This window comes from Theropithecus gelada, chromosome 4 (assembly GCF_003255815.1).
Source record: "Theropithecus gelada isolate Dixy chromosome 4, Tgel_1.0, whole genome shotgun sequence".
Taxonomy (NCBI): domain Eukaryota; kingdom Metazoa; phylum Chordata; class Mammalia; order Primates; family Cercopithecidae; genus Theropithecus; species Theropithecus gelada.
This window is the reverse complement of record NC_037671.1, coordinates 31,772,241-31,796,172: the sequence shown is the minus strand read 5'-3', so window position 1 is coordinate 31,796,172 and position 23,932 is coordinate 31,772,241. Positions and strand designations below refer to the sequence as shown.

The following is a 23,932-nucleotide window of genomic DNA, read 5'->3' as shown; positions in this document are numbered from 1 at the left end:
AAAGGAAGAGAGACGTTTCAAAACAACCAGAAAACAAGCAACAAAATGGCAGTTATAAGTCCTTACTTATCAATAACACCAAATATAAATGGACTAAATTCTCCAATTAAAAGATGTAGAGTAGTTAAATGGGTAAAGAGACGAGATCCAACTATGTGGTGCTACAAGAAACCCACCTTGCCTAGGCTGAAAGTGAATTTATGGAAAAAGATATTCCATGCAAGTGGAAATCAAAAAGAATGGGATTAGGTATATTTATATTAGATAAAATAGACTACAAGTCAAGGAATATAAAAAGTGACAAAAGGTCACTATGTAATGATAAATGGGTCAATTCATCAAGAGGAGATTAAAAATTATAAATATCTGTGCACCCAACACCAGAGCATCCAAATATGTAAGACAAACAATAAATGTCAAGGGAGAGATAGGCTCCAATATAATAATAGTAGGGACTTCAACACCTCTCTTTCAGTAATGGACAGATTATCCAGACAGAAAATCAACAAAGAAACATTGGAATTAAGCTATGCACTAGACCAAGTAGGCCTAACTGACATTTACAGAACATTTCACCCAGCTGCACATTCTTTTCACTTGCACATGGCACATTCTCCAGAATAGACCATATCTTAAGCCACAAAAGAAGTTTCAGCAAATTCAAAAAAAGTAAAAATTATATAAAGTATCTTTTCTGACCACAGTGGAATGAAACCAGAAATCAATAACAAAAGGAACCTTGGAAACTATACAAACACGTGGAAATCAAACACATGCTACTAAACAACCAATGGGTCAATGAATAAACTAACAAGAAAGTTTAGAGATTTTGGCCGGGCGCGGTGGCTCACGAATGTAATCCCAGCACTTTGGGAGGCTGAGGTGGGCGAATCACGAGGTCAGGAGATGGAGACCATCCTGGCTAACATGGTGAAACCCCGTCTCTACTAAAAATACAAAACAAAATTAGCCGGGCATGGTGGCGGGCGCCTGTAAACCCAGCTACTCGAGAGGCTGAGGCAGGAAAATGGCGGGAACCCGGGAGGCGGAGCTTGCAGTGGGCCGAGATCCCGCCACTGCACTCCAGCCTGGGCGACAGAGCGAGACTCCGTCTCAAAAAAAAAAAAAAGAAAGAAAAAGAAAAAAAGAAATACAACATGCCAAAGCCTACAGAATTTGTCTAACAATAATTTTATAGCAATAAACACCTACATCAAAAAAGGGAAAGGACTTCAAATAATCAACCTAAGAATGCATCTCAAGGAACTCAAAAAGCAAGGATAAACCAAACTCAAAGTCAGTAGAAGGGAAGAAATAATAAATATCAGAGCAGAAATAAATGAAATTGAAACTAAAAAATAAATACATCTGATCAATGAAATGAAAAGTTGAGTTTTTGAAAAGATAAGCAAAACTAACAAATCTTTTCCTAGACTAAAAAAGAGAAACAACCCAAATAAATAAAATCAGGGGAAAAAAAAGAGATATAACTGAGACCACAAAAATACAAAGAATCATTAGAGACTGTTAGGAACAACTATACACCAACAAATTGGAAAACATAGAAGAAATAGATAAATTATTAAACATATACAACCTACTAAGATTGAACCATGAATAAATAGAAAGCCTCAGCAAACCAATAATGAGTAGTGAAATTGAAGCCTTAATAAAAAGTTACTCATCAAAGAAAAGCACAGGACATATGGCCTCACTGCTGAATTCTAGCAAATGTTTAGAGAACTAATACCATTCTACTCAAACTCTTTTAAAAAAAAATTGAAGAGGAGGATATACCTCTAAACTCATTCTACAAGGCCAGCATTACCCTGGTGCCAAAACCAGACAAGGATACAGCAAACAAAGAAAACTGCAGACCAAAACCCCTGATGAACATAGATGCAAAAATTCTCAACAAAATAACTAGCAACGCCAATTCAACAACCCATTAAGAAGATCGCTCATCATGATGAATGGGATCCATGAATACTGCATGTTCTCACTCCTATGTGGGAGCTAAAACAGTAGATCTCATGAAGCTAGAGAGTATATTGGTGGTTATCAGAGGCTGGGAAGGGTAAGGAAGTGGGGGATAAAGAGTGGTTGGTTAAAGGGTATAAATATACAATTAGAAGAAAGAAGACCAGAGTTCAATAAATCAGTAGGGTGACTATAGTTAATATAATCTATTAGAAATTTCTGGCTGGGCGCCTTGGCTTACGCCTGTAATTCCAGCACTTTGGGAGGCCGAGGTGGGCGGATCACGAGGTCAGGAGTTCAAGACCAGCCTGACCAAAATGGTGAAACCCCGCCTCTACTAAAAATACAAAAATTGGCCGGGCGTGGTGGCGTGTGCCTGTAACCCCAGCTACTTGGGAGGCTAAGGCAGGAGAATCTCTTGAACCCAGGAGGCAGAGGTTGCAGCGGGCGGAGATCAGGCCATTGCACTCCAACCTGGGTGACAGTGCTAGACTCCATCTCAAAATAATAATAATAATAATCTATTAGACATTTCAAAATACCTAAAAGATTGCTTGATAGATATAGATGTATTTAGATACATTTAGAGAAGAAGAATTCGAATGTTCCCAGCAAAAAGAAAGGATAAATATTTAAGGTTTCACGTGTATATATATATACACACACACATACAAGTTATCCTTATCTTTGATCTTTATACATTATATGAACGTCAAAATATTACATGTATTATGCATCAATAAAAAATGAGAAATAGAAAAATCAAAAAAAAGTTCCATGAATTCTGAACACAAATGTGGCCCATTACTTTCTTTATTGTTATTTGTCTATTCATCATTCCCCACTTGCAGTATTAACAAAATGTCAGTGTTTACATTTAGGGATCTCCTTCTGCCCGAATAATCTCTAAATCTCAGATTCAAAAATTGAGTTCTTATCAGCTTGCACACTCAAGAAAGCACCTGAGCCCAAGTGCACTACGGCCATTTTGTCACTGCCACAAGGTGGCGCTATTGAAAAATAGGCCACAGTATTAGCATTGACAGTCCGCATTATAATGAGAGCAAACTTCGGATCTCTGCACAGGCCATAGTAGTCCTTCTAAGTGGGCAGACAGACCCCCCACTGTGCACCCGCTTTTTCACGGCAGTTGCATCTCAGTAAGTCTTGAGTTCCTTCTGAGGGGCTGCTCTTTGTTTTCACGTCTTACAGTCTGAAAGCAACCATCTCCATCAGAGAGCCTGCCGCTCAGTAACTCCGGCCAAATTTGTTCAGGTGTGAGGTTTAAGGCCCTGATCGCTGTTCTCTCTTCCTCCTTGGGGATCCCCATCTCTGAAGTTTTTCTTTCATCGATCCGCAACATTTAAAAAAAGTGTAACTAATGACACCCCTTCCCCAGAAGACGGCGCTCCCGGCCCGCACACGCTCGATGCCTTCGGCGAGCCTGTACTCCAGGGCCACTTAGAGCCTCGGCGTTCATTTCAGCTCTTAACAGTGACCAAGACAACTCCCTTCTCTGCGACACTGTGGGAAAGGGAGACGAGGACAACCCAAGTTTAGTCTGGAAGAGCTCCCCCTCCACGTAATTTGTGATAAGCCACCGAGCAAGCAAGTGGGGTGTGCCCGGGTCTCCGTTCCCCCAGACGCGGGATTCCGGGCCGGAGGGCACGTTTTAGGCCAGTCGATCCCATTTGCCTCCACTCCTCTCGGAATATCCTGGAGTCTTCCTCTTTCTGGTGTCTCTGGCCTTGTAGCAACTTAGAGGTGTCTCTGATGAGGGTGCAGCCCTGGGTGTGGTCGTGACCACCTCAGGCACCATCCCGACCCTTCCCTGTACGTCTTCCCGCAACCACCTGCGGAAAAGCAAGACGAGATTCCGCGCGGACGGAAAAAGAGGCGCGCCTTCCGGGGGCGGGAGGCTGGCGGCAAATGCTACAGGGTCGTAACAAAGCAAGCCCAGGGGGACTGAGTGGATTTGCGTCCTCTAGCTCTCCAGAGCTCTCTAAGCTCCGTGAAAGGCCGGAGACTGAGCCTACTCTGGGACATAATTAGTAAGCCTGACTCGGTGAGATAGCCCTACCAAAAGAAAATATTCCCTGAAGGAACAGAGCCTTCTCACGCATTCTGATGACTCAGGAGGCGCAGCCTGAATGTGAGAGACTGAATTAGGACAGAACTGAAGGCCCCTTGAGTCACACTGGTATTGGGAGAGTATAAGGGACTGCAGGAAAAAAGGGGTGTAGGAGAGAAAGAATTCCATCTACAAAAGCGTTACCATGTAGGCAGGGTTTAGCTTTGGGTAATGAATGGCTCAGTTCTGTGGCTGGAAAAATACACAAAGAGGATTACTAGAAAAGTTTGATTATTTGTTTCATCAAAAGGACATTTCTGCCTACTTCCTGGTTATAGTATGAAATTTGGGATCATAGAAGAAACTAAAAATTCTGTTAGAAAGAGAACAGATACAAGTGCTGACAGTTCTTTGTGACACCTCAGAAACTGTTATTCCAAAATCCTACTTGCAGTCAGTTGGATTACAGCCTCCTGAGATTCACCCTCCTGATTCTGGCCCTGAACTAGGTTTGTCCAGAGATTAATAAGTTTGTGATCTTTCTGTCCTTCAGGTTTTGCTTAACTGGAATAACAAGTGAGATGAGGAAATGACTAATGGAGCTCATCTTGAGTGTATTTTAAAAACAAAAACAAAACAAAACAAAAACATTCTTCCAGTGGGCTGGAAGGGGTAGTGGGAAACATTCAACATCTTCTGCCCACACCAGGCCTGCCTCAGCTTAATCCTTTCTCAGCTACTCTTCCAATGTACAGCCATCATTAATCTGATTGGTCATGTTCTAGGACATCAACAAGGTCTTGATATCTCGTGGAAAGTTTAAGACTTTGTCTTGCTTTTCCTCTCCTCTGGGCCCACAGAGCACGACACAGCTAAGCTTAGATCTTCTCTCGAGACCCAGCCATGTTGCTTCCTGCCTTTTCTCAACTTATTTCCTCCATGTAGCTGGCCAGCAGTTGATACAAGCCTAAGACTTAGGAGAAAGTTAAAGGCACCACTGGAAGTTAAATCTAGGCTACATGCTCCAACTGAGATCTGAACTTCTGCATGAGATTTGAACTTCTCCATGGGTGATTCTTCGATTATCTGAGCACTCACTTAGCTCTTTATAAATTAGTAGTTCCATTTAGTTTAACAAAGTTTTTGAGATCACAGGCTCAGGAATCAGATGACTTGGTTTCAAATCCTACCACCTACCAGCTATGTGACTTTTTCTGTCTCTCGTATTCCTCATCTCTAAGATAGAAATAGTAATTTCTAAGTCATAAATTTGCTGCAAGGATGTGATACAATGGGCCTTGCAATAAATTCTACAATATCACATAGTATGAGTTAAGGAACGGGAATAAGATTTACTGGGGAAACTTAGAAACCAAGAATCAGGCACAAGACGCATAGAGTTCTCAATCCTCTCATGATCTCATGGAGAGGTGAACCAGGGGCAAGAACAAGCCATTTGACATGCAATAGGTTGGGGCTCTGGTCCTGACCCAATTATTCTATCTGCTCAAGGATAAACTTGAACACCACTTTTCAGTAAGACAACAAGCAGACTACTTGATTGCCAGGCAGTCTGGGTTTAGATGCCAGCAGAGCTGAGGAAGCATCTGAGGAAGACCAGATGCCCAACACCTGGAGACCATGCATCCTGTGGAGAGTTGCAGCCCCCTCCTGTTAGGGAGTGTAAGCAGCTGATCTCATGCGAAGCTAAATTTAGGTGCAACCTCTCTTTCCAAGAGGAGCGGGAAACCCCAGTTCTAGCTAGCTCATTTCCTGGGCAATCTAGAGTGAGATCCCAGGATCATTTCTGAATAGTTCTGCTTATTGCCCCATAGAAGATTAAGTAAAATATACACACAATATGTTTAGTAAAGTATTAATAAGTGCTCAATAAATATTAGCTATTATAGTTAGTCCCATTTGGCTATCACTCCTTTTGTTCAACTTCCTTAGGAACATCATATGGGTATAGTGTCAGAAGTGATTGACAGGGTAATCCAGAAATTTAGTCATTTCTGGATTCTTTAGCAAAAATAATAATCTAAAACCACCTCAAACTAAAACCACCCTAAACCCTTTTAACAGAGACTTGTAATCACATCAACATCTACATTAGCCCACAGCTTTAAAACTCATGTGTATCTTTGTTTCCAAACAGCTTCCTAACTGGTCTTCCCAGTTCCAGTTTCTCTACTATCTAGTTCAGATTTCACGGTTGTCAGTTTCACAATTAATTCACATAATTAAAAGGTTTTGCTAATCATTATGTTGGCAAAGCTGGAGGGAAACAGGCTGCCATTTCTGTGTGATATAAAATAAGGTAGGACCAGTAGATCCCATGATCATGTGCCCTTTGTAACACATCCTTCACAGTAAAGTGAGTCCCTTGGTCTGAGATGTAAGGCAAGGTCCCATGTCAGTACACCAGACATAGTGAGTCCTTGGGTAGTATTAGCACAGGCATTGGAGACAGGGAAGGCAAAACTGTACCTGGAATGCATATAAATCCCTATAAGGATGAGTCTCTGCCCACTTCAAACCCACCCCATTAATAAAAAGTGTTCGAAGTGATCAATCTGCCACCAAATCGCTGCTTAATCTTCTCAAGAGATCATACCATGTTGAGTGTTCAATGTCAGTGCTAACTGTCCTTTCCGGTCTGAGAAAATGAAAAGAATCCCAATCCTTAGAGAACATGAAAAGAAAATATATGTGTTAGGCAGGGCGTGGTGGCTCAGGCCTATAATCCCAGCACTTTTGGGAGGCCAAGGCAGGTGGATCAACTGAGGTCAGGAGTTCAAGACCAGCCTGGCCAACATGGCAAAACCCCATCCCTACCAAAAATACAAAAAAATAATAATAATAACTGAGCGTGGTGGCACGTGCCTGTGGTCCCAGCTACTCGGGAGACTGAGGCAGGAGAATCGCTTGAACCAGGGAGGCAGAGGTTGCAGTGAGCTGAGATGACACCACTGCACTGCACTTCAACGTGGGCAACAGAAAAGAGAATATATGTGCTATGTGGGGATGTGTGGTGGTGTCCTAGGGCTGCTGTAACCAGGTACCACAAGATTTTAGGTGGCCTAAAATCAGAAATCTATTTTCTCGCAAGTCTGGAGGCTAGAAGTTCAAGACCGAGGTGTTGGTGAGTTGGTTCCTCTGAGGACTGTGTAAAAGAATCTGATCCAAGCCTCTCTCCCAGCTCCTGGTGGTTTGCTGGCAATTGTTGAAATCACTAGGCTTGTATCACCCCCAGTTTGTAAAACATGTAAATTATACTATATAATATTTGTGGCTACCCACATATGTACTAAAAATATGTAAACATGCATAGGAATAATAACATCAAAATCAAGATAGTAGTTAACCTGGGAAGGAAGGGGGAAGGAATTGGTGAGGAGTAAACACGGTGATTTAATTGTGTGTATAATCTTTTATGTCTCAAGCTAGATGTTGAGTGTTCTTTACATTACTCTTTAATATGCCTGAAATATTTGCTGTTTTTTTTTCCAAAAGCCCCAGGAAATGAATTTTGTAATTCTGACAGATGGCAGAAGGGCCATAGAATTACTTAACATAATCAGGCTTTCATATCTCCATCAAGTGTCATGACCTTCAAGTTGAGAATAGTAGGACAAACATTTACGTAAGGAAGATAGTAAAAGGGTAACTACAAGTTTTCATGCCCAGCTTAAAGCATCCCAAAGTTCAGGAGGATTGGCCACAGGATCCCTGAGGTCCATTTTTGAGTAGTGCAACAAATGCCCAAGTCTGACAAATATCCAAATTTTCAAAAAGTAAGAAGGTGGACTGTGGAATTAACAGGGTGAAAAATTTGACATGGATCCTTGGCAAAATTCCAGTATTAATTATTTTAGGAGATATTTTATGAGCAATTGTGGTTAGCCAAGAACAAATAGTGTAAATAAATGTCTGTCAATCGAACAAGATTATTAAAGTATATGCTAAGGGCCTACTGTGGAAGTATCTTTATAACAGCAAAGGGTATAGCAGTCTTTCATGAAGGTATCACACAAAAATATGTGAACTGGACATTATTACTGTTAAGTAGATTAACATTGGAAAGAAAGACTATACCCAGTCAGCCTGGAGGGTAGATGACCATGCATAGCATCTCTCCTGTAGCTCCTTGCACAGTGCCTTCGCACAGTATTCACTGAAGTCATTTACAAAATTATAGACAGTATCCTTAGGGATCATTCTACTTAAAATGCCAATTTCCATTAGATGAGAAAAAAAATTTATAAAATTGGGGGATTGAAGAAATTATTTTTGTATAATGATTTTTATTCAGCAAGTAATATGGTCAAGCATTTTCATATACAATATGTGTATATTAACCCTCTCACAATGAACTTGTGCATAAGGGATTTGTTTTCTCTATTTTACAGATGCAGCAATTCAGACACAGAGAAATTAAGTAACTTGCTCACAGTGTCATAGCTAACAAGTTGCAGAATCAGGAACCAAATCTTCTCAATATAAAGTTGTTGCACTTCCCATAATACCACTTTATTAGTACTGTGCCAAGTGTTTTCTTACCTCCTTTGTCTTTGAATAAACAAGACCCAACTGGGCTGGAAAGGCTGCATTTATATCCAAAGTAGCCTAGGTATGAGATCCAAGAGTGTGAAGTCATTAGATTCTCTTCTAATTTTATCCTCCTTTGTATGTTCAAGCAAGTGTCTAATCTCTTGGGCCTCAATTTTCTCAAGTGTAAAATGAAGAAAGTGTGCCTCATTACCATTATAGTATCTTCCAGGTTTGCAATTATTCTGATCATGAAATTTGATGCCAGGCATTGTGTTAAGTGATTTCCATAACTTAATATATTATATTTCCATATAATTTATCCTTATAACAGCTCTGAAATTTAGGTATTTACACTGGACCTATTTTGTAGATAGACAAACTAGGGTGTGTCTAAGGTACGATACACACATATTGTGAGTGGGGTAGCCTGGATTTAATCTCATACTTAAGCAAATTTTATTTCATTTTGATACATTTTTTAAGCAGCTAACCATGACTATTCACAAAGGTATGCAATCCTTGCCTCCACTGAAAGCACCAGAACACCTTGGAAAAATGGCTGATTCCAGGTCTGAGGCAGGAAATATACGACATGTGTCTGAAACATTTATCTTGCCATAAAGGAAAAAAGCAAAGACACTTAAAGTTGGATGAAAAGGACACAGGAGATAAAATAAAGGGACTCCCACTGATCAAAGATGAAATAATTTGAACATTAAAAAGAATAACGACTGCAATTGATTGAGACTCATTGAATATACTTTTTTAAGTCCATGTGTTCATACTGATATGCAAAAAGAGAAAACAAAACTTTGCATTAGTTATCAACTGATGCAGAACACTTGTTGTGCACAAAGAAAGAAAACAAAATTTTGCATTAGTTGCACAGAAAGATTGTGCATTAGTGCACATTAGATGTGCAAAAAGAGAAAACAAAATTCTGCATTAGTTATCAACTGATGCACTATCCTAAAACGTAGAACCAAACATCGGTTGCAGTTTCCTCACTCAAAACCATTCCCCTGTTTCTGCAGACCAGAAGTCTGGGAGCAGCTTGGCTGGTGGTTCTGCGTATATCCTAAGGTTGCACCCAAGACATCATTCGGGACTGCAGTCATCTGAAGGCTTTACTAACATAGAAAGATCCACTTCCAAACTCACTCATGTGATGCTGCTGGCAGGAGGCTTCAGTTCCTCACCACATGGGCCTCTCCTTACAACATGGCATTTGGCTTTCTCACGGTTGTGTGATCTAAGAAAGAAAAAGAGACCAAAACAGAAGTCATAGATTATTTTATAACCTAATATTGGAGATAATGTAGCATCAGCCAGGTGCGGTGGCTCATTCCTGTAATCCCAGCACTTTGGGAGGTCAAGGCAGGCAGACCACTTGAGGCCAGGAGCTTAAGACCAGCCTGGCCAACATGGTGAAACCCCATCTCTACTAAAAATATAAAAATAAGCTGGGCATGCTCGTGCATGCCTGTAGTCCCAGCTATTTGGGAAACTGAGGCAGGAGACTCACTTAAACCCAGGAAGTGGAGATTTTAGTGAGCCAAGATGGCGCCACTGCACTGTAGCCTGGGCAACAGAACAAGACTCTGTCTCAAAAAACAAAACAAATTTAAAAAAACATAGCATCACTTTTACCAGATCATCCAGTCACACAAACCAACCGTGGTACAATGTGGAAGGGGGATACACAAGGATGTGAATGCTGGACAGTAGGGCTCAGCCAGCCATTCTGTAGGATGGCTATCACATTTTGTAAGATGGTTACCATTGATGGCACCTAAGGCACAACTGCTTTTTCTGAAAATTGACAATTATGTTGAAAATTAAACAGTCTTTCCTGTACAAACTACATTTCAGGATAACCAAATAGCCCTGAGTTGTTAAATTGATGAATGAAAGTTTTTCTTTATAGAGGAATTCTAACTAATAAATGTGAAAAACTTATTGAATTAGAAAAATTACAATTTTACAACCTCTATTGAAATGGTTGATTTTGCAAAAATCATCGGTGGCTGAATCTATCAGATTAAAAACCAGTGGGAAAGTTTACACGGAGGGATTCAGCTATCAAGTATTAAACCCGTTGGTCAATCTTAGCATCAAAAACATTATATGCTCCCTGATGTATGGCAAAAAGTATATAGCACCACCTAAGGATTCTTACCAACAAAGTTAAACCTAACTCTAATCAAACCTTTAGTGGTAACATCAAGTTTTACAGGAAATATAAGGCTAGAGAAACTAATAAAATGGGGACACAAATAGACAAAGCCAGCATGTAGAACATTTAGGACAATGTCCCAATTTGTTCAATTAGTTGACTATATGAGGGGCAGGGGAAGAGAAGGATGGAAGGAGGAACTAATTCAGATGTGAATTTTAAAAGAATTAAGACACACGCCCAAATTAAACATATGGACTTTAGATCTTGAATGAAAAAGAAAACAAATGTAAGAAGCATATGCATATATTTAGGGAATATAATATGGACTTGGTATTAGATGATAACCAGGAATTAGTTTGTTAAATGGGATAATAGTATTGTGATTCTGTAGGAAAATATCCTTTTTAAAAGAAATGCATAATGAAGTTGAAAGTAACATATTTGGGGTTTGCTTTAAAACATTTCAGCAAGAAAAAAATGGAGATGGATGAAACAAGTGTGGCAAAATTTTATGTATTTTTAAATGTAAATGATGGGTATATGTGGGTTAATTACACTTTTCTTTTGACTTCTGCATAGGCTTAACCTTTGCTTTTGAAAAAAAATTCAATTGTCTCCTTAGTTAATATTTAAAAGTAAATTTTTCATATATTTGTCACAAAATTTCTGTCCATTCCTATCTAGAGGTTCCTCTACATGGGAAAAATGGGGCAAAAGTGCAACATTTCTGCAACCCCTTTGCACCCGCCATAAACTCACGAGAACTCCTAGAAGGCTGAGCCGCGACGAGGAGGGCGGAGAGTTTGAGGGAACGCCTAGACCAGAGAGTTGATGCCTTTCCTAGAAAATCACCGGAAATGATAATTGGCGGACTAGGAAGTGGAGCTTCTGTATAGTTCTGTTTCTCATTTCTTGGGGAGAGTGTCTGCGGGAAGGTCTGTGCTTTGGGCCGGCGTGGGTCGGGATTTGCAGATGAGAGGAGTCTGGCGCCGCCGCCCCTCTCACCTAAATACCCGGGCCCCTGGGGTTGCAGGCAGGGGCGGGGCTTTGGGGCCGGATTTGAGGAGGGGGGTCTACTGCGGTTTCCTCCCTCGAAGCCATTCCCCAAAATGAGCTTTTCCCGCCTGTCTGCCCTACCTCCTCGCCTGGTCTTGTTCCCAGGGGCCCCTGACCCATTCTGGGTTTTTTGTTTGTTTGTTTGTTTGTTTTTGTTTTTTTTGAGACGGGAGTTTTGCTCTTGTCACCCCTGACCCATTCTTTTTATTCTTCTCTACAGCACCCATTCATATATTCATTCAGTCAGCTAATTTTTAATCCAGCACATACTATTGCAAGCGCTGTTTTAGGCGTTGAGAATACGACAGTGAACAAGACGACAAAAATTCCTGCCCTCACGGAGCCTAAAAGCCTACATTTTAGCAGGGGTAGAACGACCATAAACAGTGTATATATCAATAAGTCACTTATGCACCATATTGGAAAGTGATAAAGCGCTATAGAGAAAAAGAAGAATTCACGTAAAGCAAGGTAAGGCACATCAGGATTGGAAGGAGGGGATAAGTTGCAATCTTAAATAAGGCTCTTAGTTAGAGTAGACCGCCTTGGGAAGATGACATATAAGAAAACACTTAAAGGAGGGAAGATTATTAGCCGTGGAGATCGCTTGAGGTGAAGGGAGCAGCCAATGGAAAGGCCCTAAGATGGAAGGAAGGAAGGTCGGTGTGGCTGAAGAAGATTGAGGGAGTGGGAGAAGAGTAGAAGGTGTTGAGAATCACACATCCCGTAGACTTGTGTGCCACTCTTAAGACTTCAGCTTTTATTTTGAGTGAGCAGGAGAGGAAGTTAGAAGTAGTGGGCACATTCAATAGAGCCTTGCATACCTCTGTAAGGACTTCAGCTTTTATTCTAAGTAAGGTTGAGCCACTGGAGAGTTTTCAGCAGAAAGATGAAATGATCCAACTCAAGTTGTAAACGGACCACTCAAACTGCTCTATTAAGAAAGACAGGAGGAAGGCAAGGATTGAAGAAAGGAGACGAGTTAGAAGGCTACCACAGTAATGGAAAGGAGGGGAGATAGCAGGTGACGGTGGCTCAGAAAAACGTGGTAGCAATAGAGATTGTATTCTAGATATGTTCACATTTTCAGTTTGTCTTCCTGCCTCAGGTTCTCAGTGACTCCCTCTTTTTTTCTGTGGTCACATTCCTCTTTTCCCTTCACCAAATATGCAAGGAAACAAGAAGTGAGATCACAGCTGGTTTAGTGTTGCCAATGAAACCCAAATCCAGGGCTGTGTTTGACACATTAAGCCAAACAGCAGCTGCCCTGTGGGTCAGAAGGGCCCTTTGGCTGGCACCACCAAAATATGTGTTCTCCAAAGGAGGCTGGCATCAACTGGAGCCACTTCACAGCTTGTTTGAGAACTGGATCTGACCAGTAGGAAGAAACCAGGACAGCAGTGGAAGACTGTTAAAGAAACCTGGGTAAAAAGATGCAGGAGGTAAGAAGAGGAGGGTCTGTGATATATCACAAGGAGGAAGAAAGAGAAGTGAGTCCAAGAAAGAAGGAAAGCAATGTGGGTGGTGGTGTGTCTGACTGTAGATACTGTTGGAGGTATCTCCTCCTAGATACTGTTTTTCCTGCTTGACCTGGTGATCATTAAAGCTTTGTAGTTGTAGATGCCATTTCTAATTTTCATAAGGTATTAGGAACTGAGTCCATTATTTTCTTCCCTCTTTTGGTATTTCTGGGAGACAGTTTCCATGGATAGACCTGTATGGTTGCTTGCATCTTCCTATGTGTTTTTCTCACCTTCATAACTTCCCTGAATTCATTCTATGCCTTGCGATAGGTTGTGCTGTCAGATGAGAGTTCAGGACCACCAAGCCAGCTGCTTTGGACCCCCCAGGATACCCAGCTCCCTCAGGAAAGAGGTGAGGTACACAGGAGATTGTGGCAGGAGTCATGGCAGCTGCGAAGGGAGTAAGGACACAGAGTGGGTGCAGAATGCTACACTGGGGCCCAAAAATCTGTTCATTAATGAGCATTTATAGAAAGTCTTATTTTGTTTCTATACTAGGCTTGGATCAATATCTTAGAGGAACTAAATATTCAGTTTTTGTATCTTAAATTTTGAAAAAAATTCATAAAAGATTCTACAAAGCAATTTATCAGAGAGACTCAGTGCAGTCAGACATTTACTATTTGTATAACTTGAGATATATGGTAAATATTCACACATAATATTTTACACTTGTAAAACTTGTGGTATAATTCAGTAATTCCGACCCAAGCATAATTTTGCCAACATGTAAAATTTGAATATATACAATTTTATTTCTGCAGACCTTTTTGGAGCCCTGATACTTTTAAATGATGTATAGACAGCTCCGAAATATAAAATAAAGCAGTGACAAAAGAAGAAGCAAAAGTTTTCCCATTGAAGCCCTGTGCTCTTTGGGGGCTTATGTGAGGAGGAAAAGTGGTTAAGATTTGTATAAAAGCTGATGGTGGGCCGGGCGCAGTGACTCATGCCTGTAATCCTAGCACTTTGGGAGGCCTAGGTGGGTAGATCACTTGAGGTCAGGAGTTCATGACCAGCCTGGCCAATATGATGAAACCCCATGTCTACTAAAAATACAAAAAGTAGCCAGGCGTGGTGGCATGCATCTGTAACCCCAGTTACTCAGGCTGAGGCAGAAGAATCGGTTGAACCCAGGAGACGGAGGTTGCAGCAAGCTGAGATCATGCCACTACACCCCAGCCTGGGCAACAGAGTGAGACTCTGTCTCAAAAAAAAAAAAAAAAAAAAAATGCTGTTGGAGGTGCAACCTAGGAGATGGTATATAGCAATTCAGGAGTCATAAAACCAGACCCAGAAAGGCACAGACTTTTGGACAGAGGAATAGGCACATTCAAAAGTAAGCTTTTTAGTATATGTTACCTGCAAAAAATAAAAATAAAATGTGTTTCTAGATATAGTGTTGAAACATCCAGAGGAAGAATCCTGAAATTCTGCTGTACAAGGGATCACAAATGAGAATTAATAATATGGAACATAACTTTTTTATAAATTTAGAAATAGAAAATAATAGCTATTGCTAAACTCGGATGCACGAGTCTCCCAGTCCTTTTTTTCTCAAAAGATCTTGAAATCTGCTGTGGTGGATTTTCAGGATCAGAAATTCTATAGCCACCTATCATATAATACAATACAAATGCATTAATCTCATCCCACAAAATATCTGTATAGTGCTCTAACGAAAAGTTTTATGTTGTTTCTTCATGTAGCCTGTTTCCTAAATTCACTTTTAACTTGAGAGGAATAACTAACCTTTCAATTTCTAAAGCTAAAGCTAAAAAATAAAGCTTATGAATCACTATGAGTGATAGACTTTCCCAGTTGTGAAGAAGATATGGTAAAAACCAGTAGGGACATATATGGAGGGGAATGAGTTACATAGGGGTATGCTTTTGTCAGAGTTTCTCCAAGGGTACATTTAAGACATGTGCATTTCATTATATGCAAATTTTACCTCAAAAAAGAATGTAAACAAATATTGAACTTCCTGTTAATGATATATATGTTAAAGTGTTTAGGGGTAAAGTGTACTGATGCTTTCAACTTACTTTGAAAGTATTCAAAAAATAAAATACATTAATGAACAATAGAGGAACAGATAAATGAATAAGTGTGTGATAAAGCAAATACACAGAACGTAAATTCTGGAATGTAAGTGATTGGTATATGGATATTTACTATATAATTTTTTCAATTTTTCTATGTACTTGAAAATATTCATAATAAAATAATGGTTGAAAACATCCAATTGAGAGCTTTAAGTGTATTAATGTTATAAGGAAAAGAACTGTTATGTAACATTAACAAGGTACAAACATGTGTCTTCTGTGAGTTGTGTGCCATCCAGGTGAGTTTAGACTTTTTGAGACAGTTATAAAGGAACTCGGAGCTTTTAGAGTGAGACAGAGAAAAAACTGTATGGAACCACCACGACTGAGATGCAGCCTTGGTCTTGGTCAAAAGCTGTAAGTAGCTGAAACTAAAGAAGAGTCTTCTTGGGCAATTTCAGTAAAAAGAAATCAGCTTGGTTCTAAAATCGGGTTTTGGTAAAAATGGAATGATAGTCTTGAGGGTCTAAAGCCAAAGGGTGATCCTAAAATCTTACCAATAGATTACTTTGACCCTGCTGGTGTCTTAATAGCAGAAAGCAATTATTCAGATTTGGACTTAGGGACGTGTTGATAAACTATCAAGAAAAACAAGGCACCTTAAACATTGAAGCTACAGAAAGATTGAGCTGGCCTACAAGGAATAAAGTCAGGCCCTATTAATTAGTAATATGAATCTACTTCTCAGCCGCGCATGGCGGCTCACGCCTGTGATCCCAGCACTCTGGGAGGCCAAGGCGGGCAGATCACGAAGGCAGCAGATTGAGACCATCCTGGCTAACACAGTGAAACCCCGTCTCTACTAAAAATACAAAAAATTAGCCAGGAGTGGTGGTGGGTGCCTGTAGTCCCAGCTACTTGGGAGGCTGAGGCAGGAGAATGGCGTGAAGCCAGGAGGTGGAGCTTGCAGGGAGGCGAGATGGTGCCACTGCACTCCAGCCTGGCCAACAGAGTGAGACAAAGTCTCAAAAAAAATAAAAATAAAAACTACTTCTCACCCAATCATATGGATTATACCTGAACACTTGGACATTCTTAATAAAGTTTATTTTGCATTTTAAAATGCTGTGTGTGCTATACTATATTGATGTAGGGAGGATAGCTCGGTACTAGGGAATTAGTAGGAAAGAGGTGCAAAATCGGGAAGAATGATTCTTCTCTAATAAGAGTAAGGAAAAAAATTTGTAACAAACTACTGGAGGTAGACCAGCCATTAAGTTACCAGAAGAAGTAAGCATCTCTGGATGCTTTTGTTCAACACGCACACATGTACACATGCACATGTGCAGACACACACACACACTCTTTCACTCTCCTTCTACCCCAAGTATTTTGGAAGAAATGACTTCAGTATTCAAATACAGGAAGAAGGGTTATTCAAAACCAGGGAGTAAGTGATTTGGGCCTTTTTACCAGATGTTTGGCAAGGGGGAAAGTTTATTCCAGGGCAGAGAGCACAGGAAAACATAGTAGGTGAGAGAGGAGGAGAGTGCACTTCCAAGAGAGGTCTTGGCTGCTGTGCCAGGGCCTGATGCCCAACACTGGAAGCTGAGACTAGAAAAATAATGAAGAGGAAGGAAACCGTAAGGCAGTAGCCTAAAACCCTAGGTTAGAGCTGCAGAAGCTTCTACATTTGAGGAAGAGAGGATGAATGCAGGAGTAATACTGTGCTAAATTGACTCTTGGCTTACTTATCTTCCCTCAGCTCTATTACCTGCCCAGTGTCCTGCCTTCACTAAAGATGGAAGCCAAGGAAACCTGCTGCAAGCAGATATCACACTGATGAGCCAGGCCCAAGTGAGCTGAGGCCCCTTTCCTCCTTCTGGAAGATACATCACTACCTCCAAAATATGGCCTTATTTTCACTGCATTCTCTGGCTGTGCAACTCCTAAATCAGGGTTCTCCCTCTCATAAGGAACATTTTGTTGCGTGATAAACCACTTGTGGGTTGTTTTCTCTTTCATTTTTTTTTGCTATCAAAACCCCATGCTCCCTTTCATCTCATTTGTAAATATCCAACAAAAAGGAAGAGCCTTTCACATCTATAAACCTCCTCCTTGCAAATTCCTTTCTTCTGCCCCTGTTTCCTGAGGAAACTATGGTGTTTTCTCCCGGATAACAGGAGCATATTATTTCAGGAGTCAGTGACATTCGAGGATGTAGCTGTGAACTTCACTAACAGGGAGTGGCAGAGTCTGACCTACGCTCAAAGGCATCTCTATAAGCATGTGATGTTGGAAAATTATGGGAACATGGTATCACTTGGTAAGGACCTTCCCTGCACTTGACTTAATGCTTTCTACCTTCTTTTTTTATTATTTAATTGCTTTATTTATTGATGTATATGAGGTCTTATATTGAAAGTCAGAGTCCCTATTCTTTATCATCAGGATCTTGCCCCAAAATTAAGAGTTTTGAGTTGCCTCTGTTACATAGCAAGATAATTTTTGGCTAACCTAGCTGCTGTTTTTTGATTTGGAATGAGAGTCTGCCTGAGTGAAAAGGAGACACTTAGCTTCTGTTTTCCCTGGGTTCTTGCTTCCTCAAGCCTCTCATTTTTTTATGAGGTGTTCTGTATTCCACTCCTAGTCATGAACTGCCTTCTAGGTGCCTGAAACTGATAGTCATCCTATACAGACTCTCATTCTCCTAAACAAAAACAAAAGAAAATAAAAGACAGGAAAGCACACCCAAATGACTGTTTCCCAGAACCTTCTCTTTCCTTCTGAGTGTGACTTTTCTGAGAAAGTCCCCAAACATGTTATTTTACATGTTACTAGACCCCTGAAAACCCCTTTTCTCTAAATTAACATTTATTTCCTGCTTCCATATGCAAACAGAAGGATCAGGGCTAAGCATTAAGTTATATGTTACTCTACACACATTTCTTCTCTGCAACCAGGATTTCCATTTCCTAAACCTCCTTTAATCTCTCATCTGGAGCAAGGAGTAGAGCCCTGTGTGCAGGATCCACAGGACAGGGAGTCCCTAAGCTGCTCCTACCCAGGTGAGTAATAGAGAAACTTTCAGTTCCCTCTGATTTTCCATGTAACATGATGGTTATGGAACACTCTCGGTGGATCGTCCAGCCCAAAGGGCCCGGAAAGGAAACCCATTTAGGAAACTTAAGGAAAAGAAAATTGAAACAATGACAAACTATTTGGGCAGTTATTCTGTCATTATCTAATTGGTTCTTTGCAACCTATCTAATAGATTTTTGCAATTTGGCCTTCAAAAAAAACTCAGAGGCTGGGCACGGTGGCTCACGCCTGTAATCTCAGCACTTTGGGAGGCCTGAGGTCAGGAGTTTGAGACCAGCCTGGCCAATATGGTGAAACCCCATCTCTACTGAAAATACAAAAATTAGCTGGGTGTGGTGGTGCGTGCTGGGTGTAATCCCAGCCACTTGGGGGGTCTGAGGCAGCAGAATCATTTGAACCCAGGAGACAGAGCGGAGATCACACCACTGCACTCCAAGCTGGGGGCACAGAGTGAGACTCCACCTCAAAAAAAAAAAAAGCTCAGAATATTTATCACCCTTCTGTGTATCAGTTACTCCAGGGCTCATAAATTGAGACAGGTGAGAGGCATTCTACGCAGAAGGAATAACATGTGAGAAAGCACTGAGGAATAAAAGAATATGAACTGTGAGTTGTTCAGTATGAGTACAGCAAGGGACTTAGAATAGCTTTGGGGAGGTTCATAAGTAGTAGAAAGGGGCAAGATCACGATATGATGTCTGTTTTTTGGGAGTTTTCTCCAGGAATTTAAACTGCAAAACTTGAACTTATAGTAACAGCTAATATTGATTAAAGTACTTCAGTGTGGCATGTGCTTTACAAACATTAACTCATTTAATTATCATAGGTAGCCTAGAGCTCATTTTATAGATAAAGCAACTGAGGCAAAGGAGAAGTGAAGGCATCCTCCCAAGTTCACACAGGTATTAAGAGTTATTAAGTGTCATACTAGGATTTGAACCTAGGCAGTCTCACTCTAGAGCCAGGACTCTTGACGTATGCTTTACGTTCTTCCTGTCTGGTTAACTGTGGAGTGCCACTGAAGTATTTTAAGCTAAAAAGTGACATGATTAGACTTGATTTTCAGAAAGAATAATCTGGAAGCAGTGTAGAGGATGGAGTAGAAGGGATTCAGGCTAAAGGATGTTTGAGGGATATAGCAATTAGTGAGTGAGAATGCCCTGGCAGTGGAAATAAAAAGGAAGAGATAGAGTTCAGAGATAATATTAACAAGATGCATTTGGAGTCTTCGGTTGCCAGCAATAGAATTAACCCAAGCTAGCTTAAGCAGAAAAACATGAATTTATTTATTATTCAGGATGTGTCATAGGACCTAAGGGCAGGTATGTGTCAGGACCTAGAAGAGACTTGAAACCATCAGGGCCCTCTTTCCAACTGTATTCCCTGCATCTTTGTGAGTCAGCTTCATTCTTCTTTCTAGACAAATTGACCTCTGCTTCTCAGACCAGATGGCAGAACATTCCCTCGTCTGTACCAAATACCATCCCACCACCACTAGTTCTCAAATTTAAGTGCTAAAGACTGAGCTACTCTTAAAGCTGGCCTTACCTGCCTTCAGATCACAATTCTAAAGTCCAGGATGAGAGAATCTGGCCTGGTTTGGGTCAGGTATTGCGCGGATCTAATCTGTCCCAACCAGATGTGCTGAATCACATAACAGAAGTACGGCTCTCCAGGGCCCACCCTTGGGAGCAAAGCAGACAGTTCCTTGAAAAGGGACTGCATCAGCATTTCAACACCTCCTCTGTAACTCTCTTCACAGGTAGAGTTTGTAAAATGTTAGCTAGGTAAATACAAGGGAGATAGAACTGAAGATTATTTCGTTTTGTGGCTTAGATGACTACGTATATAGAGTTTACACTCACTAAACTAAGAGACTATAGAGGAGTAGGTTTTTAAGGATTTTTTATAAAGTGTGCTGAGTTTAAAATATTTCAAGGCCAGGCGTGGTGGCACACACCTGTAATCCCAGCACTTTGGGAGGCTGAGGCAGGTGGATCACAAGGTCAGGAGTTCGAGACCAGCCTGGCCAATGTAGTGAAACCCCGTCTCTACTAAAAATACAGAAATCAGCCAGGCATGGTGGCAGGCGCCTGTAATCCCAGCTACTCGGGAGGCTGAAGCAGGAGAATCACTTGAATCTTGGAGGCAGAGGTTGCAGTGAGCTGAGATTGCACCATTGTACTCCAGCCTGGCCAGCAAAGAGACTCAATCTCAAAAAAAAATAAAAATAAAAAATAAGATATCTCAATACTTTTCATCATTTCAGCCTGTTCTGACTTTTGGCCACAATGTCAGTAATTTTTCCAGCACAGAAAAGTTATTTACTCTTCAAACAGCTTAACATTGCTTCACCCCTCCCATCTCACTTATTTTCTTTCCTCTGACATTTGTATTTTCTTGTTAAAGTGTCAACTGATAAGATGTGGCCTGAGAATGAAAAGGCAAGTTCACAACAACAGATTTTTGAAAATGAAGAAGCCTACTGGATGAAATCTAACAGTCTCCTAAAAGTTGATTCCCAGGATCCTGAGGTTAGAGAAGTTTGTGTTCAGGAAGTCAAATTAGAGAATCAGTGGACAACACCTATAAGGGAGAAACTGAGAGAAGAGAAAGAAGGCTTTGAGGAAGTAACCTGCAAAAAAAGAAAGAACCAGAAGGTGCTTAGAAAAAACCTGAATCCAAACTCAAAATACAGTCGATGTAATAGTACAGCACAGAAACTCCATGAATGTGCCAGGTGTGGCAAAAACTTCAGTTGGCACTCAGATCTGATTCTCCATGAGCAGATTCATTCTGCTGAGAAACCCCATGTGTGTGATGCGTGTGGGAAAGCATTCAAGACCAGAAATCAGCTTTCTGTGCACCAGATAATCCACACAGGGGAGAAACCTTTTAACTGCACCCAGTGTGGGAAGGCTTTCAACAGTAGATCAGCTCTTTGCCGACATAAAAAAACCCACAGTGGGGAGAAGCCTCACGAGTGCAGGGACTGTGGGAAGGCCTTCAAGACCAGGAACTGTCTGTGTATGCATCAGCTCATCCACACTGGAGAGAAGCCTTACGAATGTAACTGCTGTGGGAAGGCCTTCCAGTTTAAGCATTCCCTTACCATCCATGGCAGAATCCACACTGGAGAGAAGCCATATGAATGTGAGGAGTGCGGGAAGGCCTTCAGTGGGAGTTCAGACCTCACCAAACACATAAGAATCCACACTGGGGAACGACCTTATGAGTGCAGCGAGTGTGGAAGGGCCTTCAGTCGGAGCTCAGACCTAAGCAAGCACAAACGAATCCATATTAGGGAGAAACACTATGGGTGCCCCCAGTGTGGAAAAGACTTCAGCATCAAGGCAGAACTCACCAAACACAGAAGGATGCACACTGAAGAGAAACGTTACACGTGTGAGGAGTGTGGGAAAGCCTTTCGTCATAACTGTAAGCGCCGGGCTCATGAACGAGAGCACACCGGGGAGAAGCCCTATCAATGCGGAGATTGTGGGAAAACCTTCCAAGACCGGCACTGCCTTACCATCCATCAGAGAATCCACACTGGAGAGAAACCTTACAAATGTTTAGAGTGTGGGAAAGCTTTCGGTGGGAAGTCAAACTTGACCAATCACCAAAGAATTCACACTGGAGAGAAGCGTCACAAATGTGAGGTATGCGGAATGGCCTTCCATCATAGTTCAGTCCTGAGGCAACACAAAAGAATCCACACTGGTGAGAAGCCATATACCTGCAGTGAGTGTGGCACGTCCTTCCGTCAGGGCTCAGCTCTGATTGGACATAAGCGAGTTCATACTGGAGAGAAACCTTATGAATGTGAGGAGTGTGGAAAAGCTTTTAGAGTGAGCTCAAATCTTACTGGACATAAGAAAAGAAAACATCAAGTATGGAGAACCCATGAACTTGATGGGAGTAGGAAATCCCTCTCGCCAGTAACTGTTTCTCAGACCTCAGCAGTTAGTATTTTGACCAGTGCCTGAGTATAACAATTCTGGTGTTACTTTCTGTTTTTCCTACCTCGTAGGCTGGTCCTTCTGTCTCCTATATTAGTTATTCCTGATTTCCTGACCCTTAATTGTGAGATTCCCCAAAGACATTGTTCTTTACCTTCTTATTCAGTATTTTTTCAGTGAGCACATTTACTTCCAAGAGTTTATCAATCACTTCCTAATAATAATAAACACTTATTAGTGCTTGCTGTGTCCTAGGCACTGTTCTAAGGGATTTACACATTTAAACTTTTTAAATCCATACAACATCCCTATGAGATCAGGAATTTGAGGCACAGAAAGATTAACAAACTTGCCCAGGATCACATAACTAGTAAATTCTGTGCTCAGGCTTTCCTAGGCAATTCCCATGTGCGTGCACCACATCCTTCAGACATGAAGTTATACCTCAGTTCAGCACAAAACAGTTTTCAATTTATAAACACCAATCATTTTTAGCAATTTTTTTAACATAAAGCTAGAATGGTACTTCTCTATATTGTATCAGGATTGCTGAGATTCAAAGTGAAAAGGGAGGCAGGGAGAGAACAGGTTTAGAAATCACAGATAAGAGCCGGGCACGGTGGTTCACGCCTGTAATCTCAGCACTTTGGGAGGCTGAGGAGGGAGGATCACGAGGTCAGGAGTTCAAGACCAGTCTGGCCAATATGGTGACACCCTGTCTCTAATAAAAATACAAAAATTAGCCAGGCATGGTGCACACCTGTAGTGCCAGCTACTCGGGAGGCTGAGGCAGGAGAATCGCTGGAACCCAGGAGGCGGAGGTTGCAATGAGCCAAGATCATGTCACTGCACTCCAGCCTGGGCAACAGAACGAGACTCCATCTCAAAAAAAAAAAAGAAAGAAATTACTAGCCTGACCTCCAGAAGTCTTTTGATGTTTACTAAACACATAAAATGAACATTTTGAGAGTGTATTTTTTTTAGTAAATTTTAGACTTTTACCAGGTAAAAAAGATATGTCTTGAAAATTTTGAAGGACTACTTTATGAACAGTGGGTTAATCTTGTTCTGCAACTATCCCAGAATAGAATTACAGTCCACAAGTAGAAGCTACAGGACATCTGTATATTTAGGAGATACTCAACTGGAACAGATTCTGCCCTAAGGTAATAAGTTTGGTAAGAATAATGCTGAAGAAATTCAAAGGTCAGGTTCATAGTTGAATGATAAAACATGTTGCTTGAAACCCTAAGATATCTGTAGTTCTAATTCTGAAGAGTTACCAAACAAGAGTTAGTCTAAGTTATAATTTACATACAAAAATCACCAGGTAAAACTCACTTTTTTTTTTTTTTTTTTTTTTAAAAGGGGGTTCCTTTTTCCCCCCGGGTTGGGTGCAGTTGGGTGGGTTCGGGCCACCGCCAAGCCCCCCCCCCCCGTTTCCGCCCTTCTCCCCC

The 23,932-nt window shown here is 41.1% G+C and overlaps 1 protein-coding gene across 3 annotated transcripts; it reads left to right on the top strand.

Annotated features, from left to right (window-relative positions):
• The first annotated feature begins 11,676 nt into the window (after nucleotides 1–11,676).
• On the top strand, nucleotides 11,677–22,718 carry ZNF311 (zinc finger protein 311). 3 transcript variants are annotated; one of them, XM_025383559.1, is made up of 7 exons: nucleotides 11,677–11,719; nucleotides 12,061–12,311; nucleotides 13,163–13,334; nucleotides 17,263–17,268; nucleotides 17,611–17,737; nucleotides 18,375–18,479; nucleotides 20,923–22,718. In XM_025383559.1, the coding sequence occupies exons 5-7, from the start codon at nucleotides 17,704–17,706 to the stop codon at nucleotides 22,500–22,502; spliced, it is 1,719 nt and encodes a 572-aa protein (XP_025239344.1). In that variant the 5' UTR covers nucleotides 11,677–11,719; nucleotides 12,061–12,311; nucleotides 13,163–13,334; nucleotides 17,263–17,268; nucleotides 17,611–17,703; the 3' UTR covers nucleotides 22,503–22,718. The 3 variants fall into 3 exon arrangements, with proteins under 3 accessions (XP_025239344.1, XP_025239343.1, XP_025239345.1); XM_025383558.1 differs by lacking the exons at nucleotides 11,677–11,719; nucleotides 12,061–12,311 and adding an exon at nucleotides 13,634–13,715 and having other exon boundaries at nucleotides 13,105–13,282; nucleotides 17,177–17,268; XM_025383560.1 differs by lacking the exons at nucleotides 11,677–11,719; nucleotides 12,061–12,311 and adding an exon at nucleotides 13,634–13,715 and having other exon boundaries at nucleotides 13,105–13,282; nucleotides 17,177–17,268; nucleotides 17,565–17,737.
• The last annotated feature ends 1,214 nt before the right edge of the window (nucleotides 22,719–23,932 follow it).

Coding starts and splice junctions, on each gene's coding strand:
- ZNF311 (XM_025383558.1), top strand. Junction 17,269..17,610: donor CACTGATGAGCCAGGCCCAA/GTGAGCTGAGGC, acceptor ATATTATTTCAG/GAGTCAGTGACATTCGAGGA. Junction 17,738..18,374: donor TGGGAACATGGTATCACTTG/GTAAGGACCTTC, acceptor CTCTGCAACCAG/GATTTCCATTTCCTAAACCT.